At 50.0% G+C, this 22,036-nt stretch overlaps 1 protein-coding gene across 2 annotated transcripts in view; it reads left to right on the top strand.

Annotated features, from left to right (window-relative positions):
* Positions 1–22,036, top strand: part of XRN1 (5'-3' exoribonuclease 1) — a 1,049,234-nt gene that overhangs the window by 152,657 nt on the left and 874,541 nt on the right. For both annotated transcript variants that reach the window (XM_078666417.1, XM_078666416.1), the window contains exon 12: positions 17,032–17,137. In XM_078666417.1, coding sequence (XP_078522543.1) covers positions 17,032–17,137 — 106 coding nt within the window. The remainder of the gene's footprint in view (positions 1–17,031; positions 17,138–22,036) is intronic.

Genomic DNA, 22,036 nt, shown 5'->3' with positions numbered 1-22,036 from the left:
ACTTATTGTGCCATCCTTAGGGGTCCTGTACCCTGACACCCACACACTGCCTTTGCAGGCTGAGTGCCTAAGTACAGAACTAAACAAAGAGTCGACATAGCAAACATCCCTGTGTGCCATGCCCACAAGCTCACTGCCCTGGCATCCATCAGTCACCCCTCTATCTGGGTGTCCTATGCCAGTGGTGTGGGCACAGGTGCATGAGCCCTGTGCCCCTACAGTACCCAGGGCCATTCCTGGGCACTGTAAGTGCAGTGTTTGCCATTAAGAGTATATGTTGCTGGGAGATTGTCATTACGAACTCCATAGCACCATGATGGCTTCCCTGAAGACTGAGAAGTTTGATATCAAACTTCTCAGCACTTTAAACCCGCACTGATGCCAGTGTGGGATTTAATGTCAAATGCACGACAGAGGGCATCCTAGAGGTGCCCCCTGAAACCTAACCAACTTCCAGTGTCATGACTGTGTGGCTACCCAGGCTGCCACCACCAGACATGTTTCTGGACCCCTGGGTTGAGAGCCTGCTGCTCTCAGGGGCCTGAAACAATGCACATCCTGGGACGAGGTGCCAAGCCTCCTCCCCCAGGATGGGCAGGGGAAGCTTCAAAGGCATACCGCCTTTGTGAGCTTCTCCAGGCCACATCTTGTACTCAGCAACTGGCCCCCACCAGTTCCGACCCCCATTCTGGTGGGAAGAACGGTGGGAAACCCTACGTGAGGAAAGGGGGTGTGCCAGCCTACGCCAACCCCACCCCTCAGGTGGGAGAGGCAAGGTGAAGCACGACCCCGGGCTCTGGCCGTCTTGGAGATGGGGAGCCCTGCCCAATCACAGCTAGGCTCCTGCCCCCCTCTCACAGGAGAGGAGCAGGATAGGGGGTGTACCCACCCCAGGACAGGGACCCATTGGTCCCTGCCCTTGCCCTACCTGTAATGCCCCTAAAATTTGTATTTAGAGGCACCCTGAACCTTTCTTCCTCAGATCCCGATTTGCAGCAAGAAGACCACCAAGAAACTGGAAGACCTGCCGTGCAGCTGCCAACAAAAGGACGACGCCCCCTGACTTGGCCCCAGAACCATACCGGCCTGTTGATCCTTGAACCTGCTCCTGCGAAACTCCGGCGTCTCCTGCGGACAGCAACCTCAAAAACCCCGGAGGACCTGCCTGCCTTGAACCTTCCAAAAGACTGGGACTTCCACAAGCAGTGTTTCTGCTCAAACAGCAATACCCCTGGTGCCAGATAGGACCGCAAATCCAGCCCACTCTGCACCCCCCCAAGCCCGGCCTATGCCTGAGTGATCCAAGACCACGAGGATGTCCCCCCGCAACTGGGCCCCGAAGTCCAGTGCCCTAAGACCCTCATCGATGACCCAGATGACGCCTGCAGCCTCAGAACCAGGGACCCCTCCAACCGCGACCAGCTGAAAGTAAGATTTCCTGAAGCCAAAAGACACCCCTGAACCCAGTGCCCCACGGCCCCCTGTGCCTTCCTTTGGGGTACCTACCTCTTCTCCAAGATCCCAACATACCGCTCGAAGTGGTGGTCGCACCTTAAGAATCTCCGTCCCCGACCCTGCAGCCTTTGTTCACTTTTTAACTTTCCCTATTGGATAACATTGAGCACCCGACGGCTCAAAAGCACCCTGCACTCAGCCACCCGAGTGGCTGGAGGTGCAACTACTATCCTACTCTACTTCCCCACTTGCCCTGAGTAAGTGACCAGGAGCTCCGCTCCCACAGCCGCGTGACCTGCTTGCTTGCAGCCACCAACCACAGGCCCCGTACCCTCCATTGGATTGCATTCGGCCTACTCTCTCTGCACCCGGCTGCCCCAGTGCCGCTGAGGGTGTAACAACTGTACCTTTCTGACCCTGGGAGACTCCTGAGTCTATGCCCAGAACCTTAACTCTGCCAGTCGAGTACTTACCTAAAAGCCGATAACTCACTTTCCTTACATAGGTTAACATTGACTGGTTTTCACTTGAAATTTCTTCTAAGTGTAGAGTTTTGAAACTTTAAAATATTAATCTAAAATAAGACGAATAACTAATTCCGAAATACTCACCTGTGATCAGGAGAGAAGCCAGTACTGTACCTTTTAGCCCAGTACTGAACCGCCAAAGTAATCCTAACTGTACTAACCAGTAACGTGAATTTTCTTCCATAGGAAACCATTGACTGTTTTTCTCTGAAATTTCTTTTAAGTGTCGATTTTGGCAAACTAGAAATATTCCTTAAAAATCGTACCAACTACTAAAACATAATTACTTACCTTTCTTAGGTAGAGATCCCAGTGCTGAACTTATGAGTCCATTACTGGATTACAAAAGTAACGAGAACATACTTTACCTGTGACTTGAATTTCCTCCCATAGGATAACATTGGTGGGTTTTCACTGAAAAGTTTTTAAGTGTCACATTTGAAAATACCTTTATATTCTTTAAAAATCACAACTGTAACCAAAACGCTTTTACTTAACTGTTCACAGCTTATGTCCCAGGACTGAATCCAGGATCCAGTCCTGTGGGTAGAAAAGTAATCCTTAAAGTAATCCACTGCATTTATGTAGAACAACCCATTGAGCTCTATGTTAAATTGTGTTCGAAATTGTGTTGCCTATTGCAACCATTGTAACTATTGTTCTTACAAAGTCTATTGCCTTCTTGCAAAGTAATTACCTAAAGTCACTCACATTGAGAAAAGTATATTTTGATACCTGTTGGTTCTAAAATAAAACAACTATATCTTTTGATATAAAACAATTGGCCTAGAGTTTAGTTCTTGAGTGTGTGAAACCTTTTGCTGACTGAGTGTGTACAACAAATGCTTTACACTGTCCTCTGATACTGCCTTACTTCTCGACCAAGCTACCACTTTAGAGAGTAAGGTCATATCTGACTTTAACCTCTGTCATACCTCTGGAGACTGGGGACTCTATACACACTGTACCTTACTTTGGTCCAGTATATATAGAGCCACTTTCTTACAGATACTGCAACAGAAACCCACTTCCCTACAACACTAAATTGATATCTCTGAATGTGCGGGCTTAAACTCCCCAAAAAAACACAAGCAAATCTGGCGATACATACTACAACATGACACTGATGTCTTCCTCCTGCAGGAGACCCATCTGCTGGGGGCCGATAGCCACCGCATGGCACATCCGAATTACCCTAGGCGCCACTTGCGATACAGGAATAATAAAACGCTTGGATGGGCATACTCTGTAAAGCAAGTTTCTACACATCTGTTACCAAGGTGGTCTGAGGTGAGGAGGCTCAGTATCGGGCTTTACATCTCCATCGGGGACAGCTGAGGCTCACATTGCTCAACATATATGTGCCGAATTCATCACAGGACACTTAGCTTAGACGCATTTTGTGGGAAGAATTAGATTGGGTGGAGGGCGACATTATAGAATGCTGCGATTTTAATCTGGTGTGGGATCCCGCTCTGGACTGCAGCGAAGCCACTTTTCAAAATGCGGAAGCCATGTCCTCCCATCTCAGGCTGGACATTGAGAACCTGGGCTTAATGGACACATGGCATTACTAACACCTTGAAGCGCGGGACTACTCTGTTTACTCACACGTACATACTTCCTACTTCTGCATAGACTACTCTTTAGTCATTCACTCCCTTCTTCAACATCTAGGAACAGTAGAGTTTTTGGAGATCTGTCGTGGGCTCGCAGTAGCCTCTCCGCTAGGAACCCAACACCTGGCACCTGCCCTTAAACCTCCTGTGTGATCCAGAAGATGTGGCTGAGATGCGCAAAGATATCACGGACTACTTCACTCTTAATGCTTTTCCCGAAACCCCACTTCACACTCTCTGGAATGGGTTTAAGGCCACCATCCATGGTACGATCACATCCATTGCAAAAGGACAAGAGGCAAGACTTGTGGAATCTACCTTGACGGCAGAAATTAAACAATTCGAGCAACTGGACAAAGCCACCCCCCCCCCGCCAATTCAAATGTCAGCTTACTGTGTTGAGCAGCCATCTTAGCACTCACTGAACGGGGAAGGCCGAGCCTGCACTACTGGCACAACAACAGTGCTACTACGTGGGGGGCAACAAGGTGGGAAAACTTCTGGCTCGCAGACTTCGGCAGGTATGGGCCAAGGCACATATTGCTAAGTTGCAGACGGACGACGGGGGATGGGCGATTGCAGAACGAGACAAACTTTAGGCCTTTCGTGATTATTATCAAATGTTGTACTCAGGATGATCCGCCCGTTGAGCTGATCAAAACATACTTAAACGCTTGCGAATGGGAACCCCTGCATCCATGCTACGCAGATCTCCTTGATGAACCGATCATTCTTGAGGAACTGCGTAAGGCGGTCTAAGCTCTCTCCCTGGGTAAAACCAAGGGGCCTGATGGCCTCCCGGTCCATTTTTATCTGCTCTTTTTCCCCCACTTACAAGATCACCTATTGCAGCTATTCAATTCTTTCACACATGTAACAGATCTCACACCCACAATGGCCTCTTCCTATCATCCCATAGCCCTACTCAATACAGATGCAAAGCGGTTTACTAAAATACTCGCCTCTAGACTTGAACCCTATCTTCCGGTCCTCCTCAAATGGTTCAAGTTGGCTTTATTTGCCATAGACCGGGTGCGGACAACGTCCACCTCCATAGCACACTTAGTTGAAAAATCACACGTTACAATATCCCAGTATGCCTTCTCTCACTGGAAGGCCTTTGATAGGATAAACAGGTTCATCCCCCCGGCTGTGCTGGTAAGTTGGACTGGGGCCGGGTTTGATCTCTAAGATAATTGCCTTCGGGGCACGTGTCGAGGGGGCCCACTATCGTCCTTATTATTTGCTCTGGTGGTTGAGCCTCTTGCCATTACAAGTCGCAACACGGGCTCAGTGAAAGGCATACCCTCTGGTGGCCAACCACACAACATTAGTCTCTTTGCGGATTATCTCCTTCTCATGCTCTCTCAGCCCGATGTTTCCCTCCCAAGCATTGTGGGCTGCCTACAGGCATACGAGGCAGTCTCTGGCTTTTGTATTAAAATGGCCTAGTCATCTGTGCTCAATTTAACCATCCCTAACCAATACCTTCCAGGCCTGCAATGCCTTTCAGTGGTCACAGGACACCATCAGATACCTGGACTTCAACATCACCCCTACTCTCTCCTCCTGGTCCCGGGCTAATTGGCCTGACCTTCACTGCTTCATCTTGGTTGACTTTCGGAGGTGGAAACCCCTTCATATCTCCTGGCTGGGGTGCATGAACATCATAAAAAAAATGAATGAGCGACCTCCTTCACCACGGGCAATTCTCCCTCCCGCGACTCAGTGAGTCGGAGGCGCAGGCGCTGGACCTTCCCGTCACCCCGGAGGAGATTAGTGATACAATTTCGCGTATGGCTGCGGGTAGGACTCCAGGGCCGAACGGACTTCCGCAGGAGTTCTATGCGTCTTTCCGGGACACCCTGATCACCCACCTCCTGGAAGGTATACCAGGAGGCATCTGATCAAGGCTCATTCCACCCTGAGACAGATATGGCCACCATAGTGGTGATCCCCAAGTCCCAGCCTCCCTTGAAACACTGCTCTGATAACCGGCCCATCTCCCTCATTAACACAGAGCTCAAAATATTCGCCTCCGTCCTAGCCAATCGCATAGGACCTACCTGGTCAAATTGGTCCATCCTGACCAGTGCGGATTTATTATTATTATTATTATTATTACTGAGTTTTATATAGCGCCTGGTTACCCTTGGGCATCCCCGCGCTTATCCAGAGAGGTAACGCCACCCTACTAGGCACAGAAAATTAGGCAGGAAAGAGATAGGTTTTTAAAAGTTTACGGAAACGTAAAAAGCTCGGTTCCGAGCGCAAGTAAAAAGGGAGAGAGTTCCACAGGGTGGCCACGTTTATAGAGAACCTTCTACCACCAGTTCTTGCCTTCCTTACCCTCAAAACCTGCAATAGGTGTTGATGATCAGAACGGAGGGAACGGAAGGCCTTGTAAGGTTGAACCATATCCCGAAGGATCGGAGGGCCTTTCCCCTGCAAACTTTTGTGGGCCAAACAAAGTGCCTTAATTTATGCCTTCCTGAGGAACCCGGCACTGCCTCAGACGTCTTCATTTCGCTCTAGTGAGTCGAACACAATTGACCCCCTACTTATCTCTCCTCGTAGATTTCGAGAAAGCTTTCGACTCTGTAGATTGGCGATACCTGGAGGCGGTCTTAGTAGAGATGGGTTTTGGAGCCCCTTTCTGCGGCCTGTTTAAGGCACTTAACTGTAAACAGAGAGCCCAGGTACTAGTCAACGGAGCCCTGTCACGCCCCGCCCATTTCCCATCGGAAGAGGCACGAGGCAGGGGTGCCTCCTCTTGCTCTTCCTCTTTGCGCTGGCAATGGAGCCCTTTGCTTGTCTTGTCCGCTCTGATCAACTCCTTACGGGGTGGTGATGCGCCGGTGTAGAGGAAGATAAAATTGCCCTCTATGCTGACGATGTCCTGTTATTTCTAGCAGATCCAACTCGATCGGGTCCCCGTTTCCGGGCCTTGCATCTGTTCGAGCAAACCTCCGGCCTTCGACTGAGCTCAGCTAAGTCGGTACTGGTCCCTCTCCACCTTTCAAGAGAGTGCTTTGATTGGCAGTCGTCAATACCCCTTCAGCGACAGTCCTTCAAGTATCTGGGAATCTGGGTCGCCCTTCTCCCCGATCTTGCTTGGTCCCTCAACGTCACCCCATTAGTTAACAAGGCTCGGGCTGATCTCCTCAAATAGCAAACTCTGCCACTGAATCCTATGGGCAGGATAGTCCTATTTAAAATGATGATCCTGCCCAGATTCCTTTATATGCTCCAGAACACACACCTCTCCTTCTCAAGGTCGTGGTTCCGAGAGCATGACAGCTTGGCCACTAAGTTCTTGTGGGGAGGCCGGAGGCCTCGGCTGGCCCTCGCCTAGGGTCTGATTCCCCCCTATGATGGTGGCCTGGGATGACAAATCTCGATCTTTACTATTTAGTGACTCTGCTTCTCACCGTGCATGACTAGTGTAACGGTGGCTGGTCTGACCCTGCATAACGCTTGGAACTCACACCCTGGGCTTGGCTAACATTAAGGGATGTTGTATGGGTGCACCATTCCCCGAACTTTACCGGAGGTCACTCGTGGGGTGCTCTTGGCCTGGCAGGCGTCGCTACGACACAACCACTGCTCGGATAAACTGACTCAACATACCCCACTGTGGTGTGGTACGCGTCTCAAAGAGATTGCCAATCTCTCTGGTTTTAGATCAGGAGATCTCATCTGCATTTCGCTACTTGGTGATTGTAACGGGTCAGACAGCCCAGCCCCGTTTAGGAACGTATCAGAAGCGGAGGACATAAAAGAATGGTGGATGGCCTCCCCTGAAGACTCTAACCTCATTGTCTTTCAGCCCGAGAACTGGAATCCGGAAGCTGAGGCTGTCTGGTACGTGGAGTCCCCAGATACTGGTGACTATTACTTTAAGGAGGTGAGTCCGGATAATAAAAACACCCCCTTCAATGATGTCACGGAGGCTCCGCCAATCGGCAGGGGCGAAAGAAAGGAAACGCCGGAAGGAAGAAGGCGAAGGGAGTCCAACGCGGGAGAGGAGAGATCCGGGACGAGAAAGACGAGCGAGGAAGAGGAGGCGGAGCCTGAGAGGAGTATCGGAGCTGGAGACCAATAGGATTCCTGAGTATCCGCCTGGAGGCCAACGTTACCGCTTTTCGCCCAGCCACACTCCAGGAGGAGTGTGGCTTTCACAGGTACGCAGTCGGGTAGCGGGCTGGGTAGGGAGGAGAGGGAGAGAGGACGTGTGAGTGCCGAGCGCCCTGGCTAAACCTTTTCACGCTCGTATATTGAACACCCTCTCAAACAGCCCCCCCCTCCTCACCAGCACTTCCCCGACGGCGTATGTATTGAATAACACGATATTGTGTCTCACTCCCTTACCTTTATTGAGTGTGTGTCGATTGAACAGAAACTTGACACGTGTTCTTTCGTTTTTTTTTTTAATGTTACTTGTGCGAAGCAACTGAACCCGATTCCTTTAAACTACCAGAAGGCCAGGAGGACAAGGGAACGAAAGGCCCTTCATCAAAGCTCCACTAATAGCGATTCCCAGGTCAAGCAGGAACATAAGACTTGCTCCTCAGACTTGAGACATTCTTTGAGTTATTGTATTTGGCAACCTCTTAATTTGATCCTGGCGTCTGTGAAACGCCGTGTTTATAGGGAAATAAAGCCCCACTTAAGACACTTTGGAGTGGACTTGTTCAGTGAGGTCACAACTGCGGTCCCCAACCCTTCACAGTGATGTTTGGGGTGGGAGTCCTGTACGCATATTCCAACAACTACAGGCTTGTTAATCTCTTCCCGCTTCCCAATTCTATCGGTACCTGCAGATGCGTCATGCCCTCCACTCTCACATCTCAGAGGGCTCCTCTCTGCCCGAATATAGCCCGCCTGAGGCCCAGACTATGACCGGTAACCTAGGGAGGGGAGGGATCTCTCGTATATATCGCTCCCTTGTCAATAACACTCTTAACACACTATCACACCTCCGAGACAGATGGGAGGGTTGGCTTGGGACCCTGGACGATGCCGATAGGAGGGACGCTCTGATGGCTCCCAAAACAGTGACAGCATCAGCACGACTCCGTCTAGTTCAAATATACTACCTTCACACTGCCTATCTTACGCCTCTGCGTCTCCATCACGCTGGACTCCGACCAGACGCATCCTGTCCTCGCTGCGCTCACCCCCAGGCCGACTTCTAACACATGGTATGGCTCTGCCCTGCAATTGCACACTATTGGTAGTCAATAACAGGGAAACTCACATGCGGTCGGGGCTGGGAGGTACCCCCCAACCCCATGAATGTTCTTCTAGGTATCTCAGAGGGATTGGACGGTTCCAGTGCTAAAAAAGCTTTCTAAACACAGCTCTGATGGTGGCCAAGAGGGACATTGCGGCCAATTGGCTGAGTTCAGTTGCCCCCACCGTGAGGCATTGGCGCAGAGGAGTAGATTTGTGCGCCGCATAGGAGCGACCCCTGTATGAGGCCAGAGGCTGCCCAAAGAAGTTCCGTAGAATGTGGGGAAAATGGGTTGGAGTGGTGGAAGATTGACACTCCTAATGGGCACTCGAGGACGGACTGGAATGGGTGCAGCAGTGATTTTATTTTACTGACTGTCTATGAGTTCACCTACGTTGATGTGCTCTTCTCCTGTAAATGTCTTGCTCAATTATCCTGTCCTGACGATGAATCTTGCCTAAAAGTTTGCAGGTAAGAAAAGCCCAACATACGCGGAGCAAGCGACGCCAGTCTTGAAGAAGGCCATGACAGAATGCACCAGACATTGACATAGAGCAGACGAGGCCACGCTGTGACCCTGAGGGTCCTGGAACTGCAGCGGGGACCAGATGCGCAAGCAAGCACCGCGGCTCCCACGAGGTATGCGGGCCGGATAGCTGTAATGGCGGCGGGCAAGGAGTGATAAGCGCCCCAGAGCAGCGCCTCTATGTCCTTGCACAGAGACGCACACTTACATGACAGGTGCCTTCCCGGCATAGCTACGCTGAAACGGCTGAAAGCGGCATTAACAGGGGGCACTGCATTGACACTGCATACTGCACCGATGGCGGGCCAGCCATGAGCGGTAATGCGGGCACAGAGCCGAGCATCCATACCCCATCTCAAAGACGCACGCTAGCATAACAGGCGATTGCCCGGTATAGCAGCGCTACAGCAGCTTTCCAGGGGGGCACCGCATTAGCACATAATACTGCGCGGATGCCGGGTTGGCCATGAGCGGCAATGTGGGCATAGAGGCACCTTGAATACGCGACGGACCAAGATTAGAAACACGCCGCACGGCGCCCCATGGACTAAATTGCATTGGGCACTGAGGCGGTGGATGCATGAGGAGCGCTGTGTGTTGATGGTGCCATGCTGGCTTGACTGCATGTCGTGCGGAGAGAAGAGAAGTTGCAGCTGATATACTGGTGATAAAGCGAAGGGCCAGAGGAGGCCCAGCGCTTGCAGCCACACAACTGAAAGGCGCTCCAACTAACCAGAGGAAGGCGAGGTGGGGCATGCTGTCCTTGCGTTAAGCCTGGTGACTGGCATATTTTGAAGTACTGAGTGACCGTGTTTTGCATTCCTACACGTAGCACAAGAGGGCTAACAGACCTGGGTGGGTCGCTCAGAGAGACAGTCATCCTGCTGCCGCCCTTGCTTTAAGCCCTGCATTGTACTTGGTCTCCACTGCACGCTTCACGGATCCAGACCAGCGCGCCTCGTGCATATGCAGAGTATGACGTGGCACATATGATTCCACGCCATCTGGCCCGTAGTTTGTTGATTTCTGGCGCTGTGAGATGTGTCTCTTGCAAAAATGCAATTTGTGAGTTTTGACGCTTAATGTATGAGTATGTTGTGTACCGTTTGCGTGGAGTATGAAGGCCTGTGTGTTTAAGGTAATAATACTAACGTCTGCACTCTGCATTTGGGTATATGGTGATCGTTACCTGTGCACTTTAGTGTGACGGAGGGTGGCTGCGTCATGGAGTTTGACTGTGCCTTAGCCTTGTTTGCGTCAGACATGGAGGTCGGTGACATCCACCCCAGTGTGATGGCTGCCCTGTTTCTTGCGTTCCCTGAGGGGTAAAGAGTTGGAGTAAACCGGGTCAGTGAAACAAGAAACTGGGTTGGGAAACTGTCCCAATACCTGGGACCTATCGGTGGGTCCGATACGGCCAAACTGACTCTCATGGAACTAGAGAGTAAACAGTTGACACATGGGAGTGGCAGTACGTGCCAGCGAGGCGGAGTCCCGTCGGGGCATGTGTAGGATCGATGTTCGCCATCAGGACTGTGGATCATCAGGGATGCCATGATGCATGTTGTGGGTGTGTTCTACTGGGGCGGGGCAGCTTGTGTCCGCCGATCGGACCGGATACTTCTGATCACCATCTGGCCTTTCCATTAGTGCATATCATCGGCAGTTTGTGGGGTGACCTGGGGCAAGGTGATGAAGTCGGTTTTAGATTGAGTTTCATCGCTATCATCTTCTCCTTCCGATGAGAAAAGGTGGGGGGCACCGTCTGTCTTCGGGGGGTGGTCCCCATATCTGTCACTGCTTGTAGGTCCATGCGCCGTTCCTGCATGATTTGCTCCAGGTCCGGGGATTCCATGACGTGGCGTTCTGTTATCTCTCTCCTTCTCTGCAGTCTCTGCGTTTGAGTTTGTTGTGGGCTGCGTCATCTGTTGCGTGGCGCGTTTTGTTTCCACTCCCGAGTGGCCTCTTCTGTGGAGCCCTGTGTGCAGTGGTGGTCTGCCCACTCGCACGCTACTTCAGCATTGGAGAAGAAGTGGGTGGTGCTAGCATGGATGACTTTTAGGTGGGCCGGGAATAGTAATGAATATTGTATGTTGTTCGCCCGCAGTCGGCGTTTCACCTCTAGGAACGACTATCTTTGTTGCTGCACCGCCCGTGCATAGTCAGGAAAGATCATGATGTGTTCGTTTTCCACCTGTAGGGGACCTGTGCTTCTGGCGGCCCTGAGCACAGCGTCGCAGTCCTGGAAGTGCAGAAATTTAGCGAGCATTGGCCGGGGTGGGGCTCCAGGTGGCGGTTCGCAGGCTGGAGCCTAGTGGGCTCGTTCTATTGAGAAGAAAGCTGTTAGGTCTGTGGTTGGGGTGAAAGATTTAACCCAGGCCTCCATGTATGCGAGAGGGTGCGCCCCTTCGACTCCCTCTGGAAGGCCCAGCATGCGGATGTTGCGGCACCGCGCGCGCCCCTCCAAGTCATCCATACGCTCCTCCACGGTGGCTAGGCGGCCCAGAACGGACCGGAGCGTTTTTTTGCTTGTTAACGGTAGGTTGTAGGTCTGCTAGGGACTGCTCTCCATCCTTTACCTTGTCGGCCAGTTTCCAGTGATTGTCTCGGATGAGACTAATGTCTGTGGTTATGGTGTCGAGTCGTTCCTCCATGGAGACTCTAGAACAGGGGTCTCCAACCTTTTCTGTAGTGAGAGCTAATTCTGCTCAAGGAAAGTCCTGCTGAGCTACGCATATTTTATCACTGTAAAATGCTGATGATATGTATTAACATTACACTATGACCACCCTAAGCACAATTTTCAGTAGTAAACACCCAAGAATTTCAGGTGAAGTTATCAGCAGAATGCTAGGAAAACGTTTATCAATATTAAATGCTTGTAATCAAGTAAAATTCAAATCATCACATGCTGTGTGCCACAAAGGGTATTACAACAGCATTAAGTCTCCCCAACTCAAATTGAATTATCATTCCGATAAAAACTTTGAATGTGTTTTAGAATTGCTATTTTTGTCGTCATTAGCATATTCATTTTTGAAAATACACATATTTCTATCAAAATCCCTTTCCACTTTGAGCAATCAAACTTAATTTTCTGAAAAAGCATAATATTTTTCCTTTTTAAAAATCAAATCAGTTTTCATCGTTGAAAATACACAGTTCCTAAACATCAGCTTTTATTTTTCATTGAGTACCGCCATGTAAAAATGCCTCTCATGGACAAATTATGCTTCAAATATCCAGGTATTGGAATCATAGGCTATGCTTCCTCACCATAACACTAAGAATGCCTCTGTTATGCCAATAATGCCCACTATTAAACCAGGGCTACCACTGTGCCACAGCTGGATGCCCAACATATATCAGTTATGGCCATTGTTATGGGAGAAGCTGTTGCCACTCTGTCAGGAATGGCTAAAGGCAAGCCAGTCATGCTCTTAATATGTCACTGATGGCAGCAAGTATGTAATTACTAGACTTGTATGCTCAAAATAGTCAGGACGAAAATATTATGGCTATGGCACAATTATACCATGAATGGGCACAATTGCGTCAGAGATAATACTCTTATGATGGAGACCAGCATACATATTTGGCAGTCCTTGACGCTAGGAGTAGCTTTAAGGAATCAACACTTTTTATTTGGGAAGGACACTAGGTCACACATCCACACAAAAATGAATGTGATGCTTTTCATTTTCTCTGCCCTGGATACATACTCTCTTCTCCTCAGCTCTTTGGATGATCATGCTCCCAACAAACACATTTTCACTATAGTTCTTGCAGTCACACCCTTTGGTGGGTAAGCCCTGGTTACTGCTGCTACTATTCGACCAGGGTGGATAACATGGCCAATCTCCTTCTTAGGCAGATTTAAAGTGGCTATAGATGGTTCATGTGGCAGGCCCATAGGCCAACGCTGCAGCTTCCACATGCTTCAATACCCTCCCCAGACCTTCAAATGGACCCACCCCCCGAATCCAGGAAGACCGTCACCCATGCACTCATTACCAGCAGGCTGAACAACGGGAACACCCTCTATGCCGGAATCAACAAATCTCTACTCCACAAACTTCATACTGTCCAGAAAGCTGCAGCCAAACTCATCCTCAACATCCCACGACAAGACCACATTACCCAGCATATACGAGCACTCACTGGCTCCCCGTCGAAAAAAAGAGTGACCTTCAAGCTGCTCACACACACCGATAAAGCCCTCCACAACACTAAACCCCAATACCTCCACGAAAGAATCTCCTTTACACCCCCAAAAGAAACCTCCGCTCTGCTGACCAGGCCTTGGCCAAAATCCCCTGCATCCACAGAACTAGAACAGGAGGCACACCCTTCTCCTACATCATGGCCAAGACCTGGAACAAACTCCCCCTCAGCATCAGATGAAGCCCCAAACTGAAAGCATTCAGGAAGAGCCTCAAGAACTGGCTTTTCGAATGACCTGAGCTGCCCAAATCCCCCCCCCCCCCCCCACACACTCCCCCAGCGCCTTGAGACCCTCACAGGTGAGTAGTGCGCTCTATAAATTCCTGATTTATTGATTGATAGGCCACCACCATGTGTGTTTGAGTAGGGTAGTGAAGTGAGCAGTGCTGCCTTCTTTAATATACACAAAATCTCTGAGATTGGCTTGGTTTGACTTCACCTCTGAGAGCTACTTTGAGGGGGCTGGTGAGCTACCAGTAGCTCCCGAGCCACTGGTTGGAGACCCCTGCTCTAGAAAGTTCGATTGCCGCTAGTACTTGGTCAAGCTTGTCCGATATGGTCGGTTTCGGCTGGGTCGTGGACAGCTTGGCCAGTGCATTAGTGCGCGGCAAGTTCTCCAGTGCGGTTTCTGGGACCGTTGTCTGCTGCGTAGCTCTGGGCTTCCCCATTTTGCAGTTTCTGGTGAATTTCTTCCTGCCCTGCGTTATCAGCACTAGGTGTGTAGTCGGTCTGGTGCCTCCTTGTGGCCAAATTATCTCTCTTGTTGACCGCTTGATGTATAGGGTGTAGTGTGTCCACAGGTCATTCCCGCCCGCCAAGCCGCCAGTCACGCTCGTGGTGGGCATCTTCAGCGGCGGTCGCGTCCTGTCCGGCCTGCTAATTGCTTCCTAGTGCATGTGGCGTGTATTATCTGGGCCCAGCGTTTATTTCAGCACCAGTCTCTCCCATCTGGCGTCCTCATTATGGCAACACCCATTGTGTATGGCGTTCAGGGGCTCCCTGTACACCCAAGGCGTCGGTGCTAGTTGCTGGCAGTAATGCGCGCAGATGGAGGTGCAGTAGGTAAGGATAGCGCCACTTCGTCCGCTGTTTCTGCGGGCGAAGTGGCAGCGTGACCACCGGTTACAATCCACCCTGGAGGCCTCCATGTTAGGGTCAGGCAGCGGCAGTCACTATGCACGGCCAGCTCTTAGGCGTTGCAGTGGGTGGGGGGGAATCACATAATTAGGACCAGTGGAGTTGGATCAGGTTCCCGTCTCTCACCTCCTGTGTTGTCGCACGATGGTCCCATGGGGATATTCGCCTGGTGGTCCAAGGCATCTCCGCTCATGGGTGCCATTTTGGAGTCAGGCAGACTCGGCGCAAAAAGGCCCCAAGTGCTGAACCGGGGAGAGAGCACCGGCGATTCGCCTCCCAGCAGCCGCCCGTTGGTGCCGGTGAAGTCTGCCTCAGTGGTTGCTCTTGGCGTCCATCCTGGGGATTCTCCGCTCAGGTGAGGTCGCGCTGTCACAAGTGCTGGGTTGCCGCCGACTGCCCCAGGCCCCTCCGCAGCTCATTGGGTATGCGGCGGCCGGCAGGGGCGATCACAGTAGAGTGAGCACAGTCTTGTTCGGTCGTCGTCGGACGCAGTAGATAGGCACTCCCGGCGCGGGGATGCGTTTTTCGGTGATCAAAGCACAGCCTCGCGACAGGGCTAAATGCGGGTGGATGCCATCTTGTTACCGGGCCCGGGGTGAAACAACTGCGGTTTTCTCGACTGGTACTGCAGCATTCAGGATTTCTTTGGCATCACTGTGTGCAGCTTCAGTTCAGACACCAGGGGAGGAGATTTGGTACCAGATTCGACGATGTGGTGCTATCTATTGGTCTGCCCCATCGCGGAGCCTCAGCAGAGCGCGCCCACCATCGTAGTCTGCTTGGCCACGCCCCGTCATAAGGTATAAACCTCTTAGTGTCTATTTTTCATATACAATTATTGTATGATCAGTGATTAATACCTTTCTGTAATGGCTACACTTAATGCCTATTGTTTATTTTTTCTACTTTGTGTCGCATGGTGGGATAGTTCATATTACCTCCTGCCGCTAACAGTTGATAACTGCTTACTATTTTGATTCAAGCCTATGAATGTAAAAAATATGCAATACTGGAGAAAAAAACAAGTTACTTACCTGTACACTGCGGTTCTCCAGGTATTGATCTCTCTTATAGATTCACATACGGCCCACCCCCCTCCCCTTTCACATTCACCTCCATACCTGTATTGTTCTAATTGTACTCGTGCTCGAAATCTTAGTTATATGGACCCTTCAGGGGATGGAGACTCTATGCTCTGATTGGATGAAGTTTGAATATTGTAAACAAATTATACTAGGTTGCTAAAGGCTATTGAATTTATATGGCAATTGAATGTTAAGCTTCAATACTCATATTTTACTGTTACTGTTGAACTCCCACCATGACCACAGGGAACATTCAAGCATGTGAATCTATAAAAGATATCAATACTGGAGAACTACAGTGTACATGTAAGTAACCTGCTTTTTGACTGATCAGTAAACTATTCATTTTTTCAGCTGCAGAAGCCAGGTTTTATGTCTGTTCTTGACCTGTTCACTGTGTGATGGCAGCCTTCTTTGAAATATAAACAATTGGAACAGTTACATACAATACTGACACCAATTGAACAATATTGTACAAAGAGTTCTCCAAACATATTTTCACTTTTTCAAATGAAATTTACTCCCCAATTCTGTTTTTCCATGGCCTCTTGTATACTTATGTCGATGTCTTTAATGTGTAAAATGTGTACAATTGTTTGATGATGTTTCTCAATAATGACCACCATTGTGTAATTTGTAATGCCTCTCAGTTATGAGGTGATCTGATATCGTCAAGGCTCTGTGGCGATATAGAACATCAGAAATAAATAAGAGAAACACATGTTTTTAAGAATTGGTTTATAGAACCATTGAAAATAGGAACGTCTTTGGCCCTTATTTATGGTAGCGTGTTACTTTTTATCTTTGTACCACAGTGATTTCATTGTACCATTAGATGTGGCCTTGTGTAGACTGAAAGGTGTCAAAACACAAAATATTGGACAGGTTCCCTCTTTTAGACTTATATTGTATAGCACAGCAAAGACAAATTAGTTCACATCTACATAGTTCAGTTCTTTTTCCTGTTTGAGTGATCTCAAATGTGTTTCAGCACTCTTTGCATTCTTAACAAATATTTGGGAAGCTCTATTCTGCATTAAATCTGAAAAAGCATACTGTTTAATTTGCCTTACTGTCCTGATCTTGAGTATCCTTTCCTTTTGTACGGCCTCAAACATTAAGTAAAACCTACACGAAAGTAGGGTCTGTTTATAAAGCTCTCGCTGTCAAGTTGTTTGTTTTTACTGGTTTAATGCATACAATTGCTGCGATCTAATTTCAGTTCTTCAGGATGAGGATCCAGAAGACGATGATCTGTTTGAGACAGAGTTTCGGCAGTACAAGAGATCTTACTATATGACCAAGATGGGAGTGGAAGTCGTTTCAGAGTAGGTCATCATAATGTTTCATGGTTATTAAGCTTTTCTAAGCTATTGGTAACCTTTTATGGGAAAGTTCTATTATTTATTGCTTTGTGACATCTCCCGTTTCTCTTTTATAAATTGTATTTGGGAAGTAAGTTTAATGAACAATGTGCTCTAAAAATAACTTAGAAGTTTATGTTCCCTTCTTAGAACTGTACACATTTTTACTCACTGTCATGTTTTTGTCTTTAATTCAATCATTTCATCTATATATGCCAAATAATTTAAACAAATGTAAGCAACACACAACTTCCTCTATTAGATTCCCTCCATATAGCAACACTCTAGCAATAACTACTCACTGTGGTGGCAATGCTCCAACACCTTTCCATTTGTGCCCATTGTATTTCTCCTGGATGTTCAGGTGGTTGGAAGCTTCAAGAAACATTTTTCATGTTCCCGTGTTCTGCAACATTAGATGCATTAAGGGCACACTGATTCTAGTTCATTCTCCTTTGAGATTTTTTATGCAATTTTTACTTTAAAAGGACATTTGTTGTGTACCCTCTTAGAAGGCAACCTTTTTTTGGACCATTGGCCAAGAGCTAGAATAAACATCTTGTTGAGGGCCCCTTCGTAATTGTTATTCTGTCCCTTGCCTTATGCTTTGCTATGCCATCACTATAGATGCATTGTTTTGATGATCTTTCTGCTGCTGGCTCCCCAAAAGGAGTATACTCTGCTTTTTTTACGCAGAGATAAAATTATAGAAATGTTAAGGCTGCTGTCTGAAATTCAGCCTAAGTGGATTTTAATACCAGTCCTGGTGCCAGGCTTTGGAGTGCAGTGCAGGTAATTTGTTTTGCTCAATCTTAGATGTTTGTTTTGGAACCCAAAATGCTATTGTTGACTAGCTTTGGGAATCAATCTTTCTTAGAGCAGATAATAAAATCCATCAACAAAATGCAATTCTGATCAAATCAATAAAAAAATAATTAAAATAATGAACACATCAAAGACTTAAAAAATATGTAAAATATAATTATATACAAAAATGTGATACCCCCAACCGCCGACATGAAAGAACAACCCATCTGGTTCTAGGAGTTGAATTGGAATAACAAAAAACAACAGATGTTCCTCTGCACAACAGCATACAGAGTGCAATTTAGACTTCGTAACAGGAGATGACCAAGAAAATGTAAAAGTAGCTATTGAAAGGACACCATATCGAAATCAGTTACAAACATCTTGAAAAAATGGTTTAATATTATCATCTAAAAATTCCTCATGCTTGTATTCATATATTGAATCAAAAAATCTTGGGACAGGCTACCTTTGTAGGAAAAGTCACTTATCTCCATAAGTCCCCAATACCTATCCTTCACAACAGCAATTGAAGCTGACCAGATAGATGAATGGTTAAGGCAGAAGTCTCAGACCTAGGTCAATTAAGGACCTCTTGACATTTATCCAGGGAATCCTCAGAGCCTCACGTCAACTGATAATGTCGCTTTGCACTTTTCAAACCATTTAGATGGTAAGATTTTGTGTAGATAAGCCGATAACACTTTTCTTGTGATTCTTTTTTTTGATAGAACCTTTTTATTGCCATTGAGGTAAATACATAGGCATTTCTTGACACAAGGCATCACTTTACCATTCTAGCTAGTAAAATGTTTAACATTACAATCTGATAGAGGCTACTAGCCGCAGATTCCTTCACGTAGAATATCCCCAGGTGTGAGACTGGATCCGAAATACTTTTGCCACAGCATCCCTGCGCGCCGAGGGCAGGACGACAACGCGCTACTCTGCCCAGGCTTCGTCCGCGTACGAGACGTCAGCGAGGTCACATAAGACCCACTCCAGCGTGCCTACGTCAGTTTTTTCCTTTTCCGCGTTCAACGCGGATCCGGTCCTTGCTACGGGCCTGTTTGGGCCCTCTTTTTTCCTTCCATTGTCCCTTCTTTTTGTGGAACAGTGTGCGAATGCCTTTGGGCTTCAAGACATGCACATCGTGTGGGTGTCTTATGTCGGCGACGGACCCTCACCTCATTTGTGTGTGGTGTTTGTGGGAAGGATCACAGCACCACTGATTGTTCAGCGTGCCAACAGTTGAAGCCGGGAGCGCCGGATGAAACTTCTCTCGGTGCGTCTCTCCAGGTCAACGTCCTCCCCTCGGTCTGCTTCGGCGGACTGCTTCAGATACGGCCGTGGTTGTCGTCCTCGCCCTTCTCCGATGTCACGTGAGCGTCGCTCCCCGGTGGGTAAGTGTCGCAGTTTGTCCCCGGGGGCTGGTTTCCGGCCTGCCGGGGGCGTGGGCTCTTCGCGGGTTATGCGGCCCGTGTGTCGTCCTATCCACCGTTTCCCGGTGCTGGGGCGCCGAGAGTCCAGATGGAGACATATGCGGCGGCTTTGCAGGCCTCGCTGGCGTCTCCTCCTTCTACCCCTCCTGGGACGCCGGCGGATCCCTTGCCTTGCGCGGGGCCCTCCGCACCACCGGCGGCTACGGCCCCTGAGCCGACTGGTTCGGATGCAGGCTCGGAGGATGTGGTATGTTTGGGGTGCGGCCTCTGGTGCACCTCCTTCAGGCCACAGCGTCTCTGCCTCGCCACAAACTCCCGCGGGAGTCACTGTGGTGTCGCGAGAGATCGCCGGAGCTCGGGGTCGCATCCCCGAACCCCTCTCGGTCCTTTGACAAGGTGGTCCTGTCTAAGGCTGAGGTGACACCGCTACGGCGCCGACAGCAGCTGGACCGTGTGGAGCCACAGGGGTTGGTGGACCCTCCTCGTCCCGCTCCGGGTCGTGGCTGGGTGGGGACCCCTCGTTCCTCATCGGGACCCTCTCTTCCCTCCCCATAGGCAGTTGCCTCGTCGGAGGTTGAATCGTCCCTGGCGCCGCCACATGGGTTGCCGGACGATCTCCGCTGCATTCTGGGCCGCGGCTGGCGGAAGACTTCGTGTCTCTCCCCAGGCCTTTCTCGTTCCTCCGCACAAGCGGCTGCCTCGGCGGGGGTCGAGTCAGCATCGTTCTGGTGCCGTCCCGGGGCCAATTCGACTCCGTTACCACTCCGGTCCCTGATGCGGTGTGACCTGGAGGCACCCTGTCCGGCGACGCCAGATGGTGCTGACGTTCTGCCTCAGGTGGCGGACTCTACGGCTCCGCGCAGGGGTAGTGCTGCAGATTCGTCTTCGGACGCTCCATATTATCCGGAGGCAGGCTGTATATTGGTGTCGTCGTCCCCGGCGACTCGTCGCCGTGTGGTATCTTTTTCACCAGTCTTGTTGAAGGGCGGCTCCTCGCCTTTCCTGAGGCAAAGGTGTTCGTCGGAAGAGCGGCAGATCCCTCATTCCTCGGCTCTTTCTGACTTCCAGGTCTGGCCCTTGCCCGTCCCGCTTGGCTTCGGGGACGGCCGCCTTAGTTTGCAGCCGTCGCCCACGAGAGCTGCTTTCTCCACCTACGGAGGCTGGTGCGGCCTTTGCTCATGCAGTGTCCACGGCTGTGGGCATCCTGCTCATGGGTGACCCGGTTGCTTATTTACGGGCAAACCATCTCTTGGAGGTTCTCACCAGGGCTCTGGTGGGAGGGAAATCTTGCTTCCCTTCGAGGGTTCACTCCTTTCTTCCTTAACAGGGGCTTGGAGGCGTCCTGCCTCATGGGATCCGGTGCCTCAGCATCTTCTGGACCGGCACCTTCTGGCGCCGCATGACCCGGCTTGTCTTTCCCTTCACCCCTCTGCCACCAGTCCGCTTTTGAAGACTGCTTTTCCCTCCCTGCCACCTCTGTTGACTCTGCCGATCTGGGAGGCCCGTTGGCTGGACTCTTGGGGGCGCAACATGTTCACCTCGACCAGCGCTGCCCTGCGGGCTCTTAACACCTTGTGTGCTCTGGCTAGGGCCTCTTCCTGTTTGTGGGACTCGGCTGAGTCTCTGGGATCCTCAGCGTCCCAGGAGTGTGTTCAGGTGGACTTACTGCATCATGATTTGGATGGCCGGGAGCTTGCGGCATTTATTCTCCGCTCCGCTCTGGATATCTCAGAGGTGCTGGGCCGGGCCATGGCTTCCTCAGTCGCTCTCCGTCGCCATGCTTGGCTTTGGGACATAGTGTTCCCCGAGAATATTCGGGAGCGACTCATTGACCTTCCGTTTGAGGGCAGCCTGTTGTTCCATGCCCCGGCTGACTCCGCCATCCAAAGGTTCCTGGCAGGGCTACGTCCTCATCCTCCTCCTCCGCCTTATCCTCCGCCTCCTCCTTCCCCTCCTCAGTGACTGCTGAGTTGCGCTGGTTCTGGGCCTTCATAGGCCGCTTGTTCTGAATGAGGAGTGTGTTTTCTGCCATTGAGTCCTCCTTTGGGACTTTGCCATTGTTGGCTGCTGGATGGCCCTGTGTTGACTGTGTGTTTTGTGGATTTGTTGCGTAGACTTGGCCCTGAGAATAGGCCTTCTGCTTTGCTTGGGCTGCTTGTCAAGCCTTCTCCTGGGGTGTTTTTCCCCGTGGCCCTTTTGTTTTTTCCTCTGCTGCGGAAGTTCTTCCACAGAGGGTTCCCATGTCTTGGGTCTTAGCTACCACTACCCCATATAGGGTAAGTTATGATATAGCTTGCGCTCTGCTAGGGAGTTCTGGTTGCCTTTGGGTGCCGGGTCTCCAAGGCGTTTCTGTATGTTGCTTTTGCTTCTTGAAGTTGTGTGCTTGGCCCTCGTAATAGTGTGGCCAGGCATTTTCTTACCTTTAGGCCCCTGTCCTGAGGGCTGGGGTGAATCTGAGTGCTTCCTTGTCAGGCTTAGACTGCCCGGTCTTTCTAGGGCTCTGGGCTGTTCTTCTTGCTTTTGGCAGTTTGACTTGTGGCGCTGTTCTGGCTGGCCTGTTGCCTTCCATCTAGAGAGAGAGAGCCTTCCTTCCCTCTTTTCCTTGGGCTGTCTG

The sequence above is a fragment of the Lissotriton helveticus genome, chromosome 11 (assembly GCF_964261635.1).
Source record: "Lissotriton helveticus chromosome 11, aLisHel1.1, whole genome shotgun sequence".
In the NCBI taxonomy this organism is placed as follows: Eukaryota; Metazoa; Chordata; class Amphibia; order Caudata; family Salamandridae; genus Lissotriton; species Lissotriton helveticus.
This window is presented reverse-complemented; position numbering and strand designations above follow the sequence as displayed.